This window comes from Cyprinodon variegatus, unplaced genomic scaffold, assembly GCF_000732505.1.
Source record: "Cyprinodon variegatus isolate N-32 unplaced genomic scaffold, C_variegatus-1.0 Scaffold1418, whole genome shotgun sequence".
NCBI lineage: Eukaryota > Metazoa > Chordata > Actinopteri > Cyprinodontiformes > Cyprinodontidae > Cyprinodon > Cyprinodon variegatus.
Genome location: NW_015151871.1, coordinates 154,261 through 155,901, shown reverse-complemented (window position 1 = coordinate 155,901; position 1,641 = coordinate 154,261). Strand labels below are relative to the sequence as shown.

Below are 1,641 nucleotides of genomic sequence, written 5' to 3'. Positions count from 1 at the left end.
CATGCTGACATTAGGGACCAGACCGCCGGACAAATCCCCGCCATCACAGATTCCCAGTCCCAGCCTGCTAAGGACCCACTGGCAGCTCATTCCCCCCCAGCTGGGATACAAACCCAGGCTTCCTGGTTGCAGGACTTACCACTTGAGCTAGCCAGCTGCTATCTTCAGGATGTTCTATGTTCAGAAGTACTCTTTAGTTTCCATCTCAGTCCTCGAAGCTCAAACACACCGGCGTCATGGGGAGGAACAGCTCTGCTGTTTAATCCAGGAACGTTTATGGAACATTGTTGCTTTAGGTTCAGGGTGGCTGAACTTGGGTGTCTTATTCTGCTTCTAGTTCTTACTTTATGGGGCTGTTTTTCCCTGATGGGGAGCATTCCACTCTGATTTTACTGTCCAGGGTACCAACATTGCTGCCGGTCGGGCCATCGGGGTTGCCGTAGCAACAGGGGTGCAAACAGAGATTGGGAAAATCCGCGATGAGATGGCCTCCACCGACCCTGAAAGAACACCGCTGCAGCAGAAATTGGATCAGTTTGGGGAGCAGCTGTCTAAGGTCTGACTTTGACATTTTAACCCGATGCTGTGAAGTCTATAGAGTAATGATCTATGGCTCCTCGTGTCGTAATCTCCAGGTCATCAGCGTTATTTGTGTGGCTGTGTGGGCCATTAATGTGGGACACTTTAATGACCCGGTTCATGGAGGCAGCTGGCTGAGAGGAGCTGTTTATTACTTCAAGATCGCCGTTGCTCTGGCTGTGGCTGCTATTCCAGAAGGTAACGTCACACAAAGCTTCCTCCACTTCACACTTCAACTCTGTGTTTTCTGTTCTTCACTTCCTGCTGGAGTTATTTTGTCACCTTTGATGGGCTTCTCTGGTTGGATCTGAACTCAAGCAGTCTCTTCATTTCTCTCCCAGGCCTCCCAGCTGTCATCACCACCTGTCTGGCTCTGGGTACTCGAAGAATGGCCAGGAAGAACGCCATCGTCCGCAGCCTACCATCAGTGGAGACCCTGGGATGCACCTCTGTTATCTGCTCAGACAAAACAGGAACCCTGACAACAAACCAGATGTCAGTATGCAGGGTAAGCTGTGGATCCGACGTTTTCCTCACATTCTGTGTCTGTGTGCAAATCAAAAACCCATCATTTAAATCTTTAGTTTAATCCTTTGTTTATGGAGGCAGGAATGGCCTGTATTAAAACTCTGAGTGACAGCAAGGCTGTTTGCTCCAGAACAAGTCAGCTGAGGTTAACATTAACCTTTAAAGAGAATGGGAAGATTTTAAACCATTTCTGTCTGTGTTTTATCATCAAGCAGATTCCTAACTGCTACATTTTTGAATCCTTGGTTAATAGCAATAGTCGTCTAATAGTTGGCCAGCTGACTGGCGGTGTGCAGCAACATGTGGGGGATGGACACCCTTTACACTATACCTCACACTGCCAGTGCCAGTGACCCTGTAGGTCAGTGGTAGTTTAAAACCCAGAGCAAGATGATAAATGTTACAGAACTTTTCATCTCCATGTTCAAAAGGCAACTTGTTGAAGCATTTTCATTTAGAAACGAACCTGGAGTATAAAATCCACCTGTCTTCAATTCAATTCAGTTTACTTCTATAGGGCCAATTCACAACACA

General features: G+C 47.2%; 1 protein-coding gene across 1 annotated transcript in view; it reads left to right on the top strand.

Annotated features, from left to right (window-relative positions):
* The window catches only part of LOC107103311 (sarcoplasmic/endoplasmic reticulum calcium ATPase 2-like), a gene marked incomplete at its 5' end in the record, with an annotated part of 22,267 nt that overhangs the window by 4,546 nt on the left and 16,080 nt on the right, over nucleotides 1-1,641 (top strand). Inside the window, 3 exons of the mRNA XM_015402968.1 lie at nucleotides 401-556; nucleotides 636-777; nucleotides 921-1,087. Of these exons, the coding sequence (XP_015258454.1) occupies nucleotides 401-556; nucleotides 636-777; nucleotides 921-1,087 (465 nt within the window). The remainder of the gene's footprint in view (nucleotides 1-400; nucleotides 557-635; nucleotides 778-920; nucleotides 1,088-1,641) is intronic.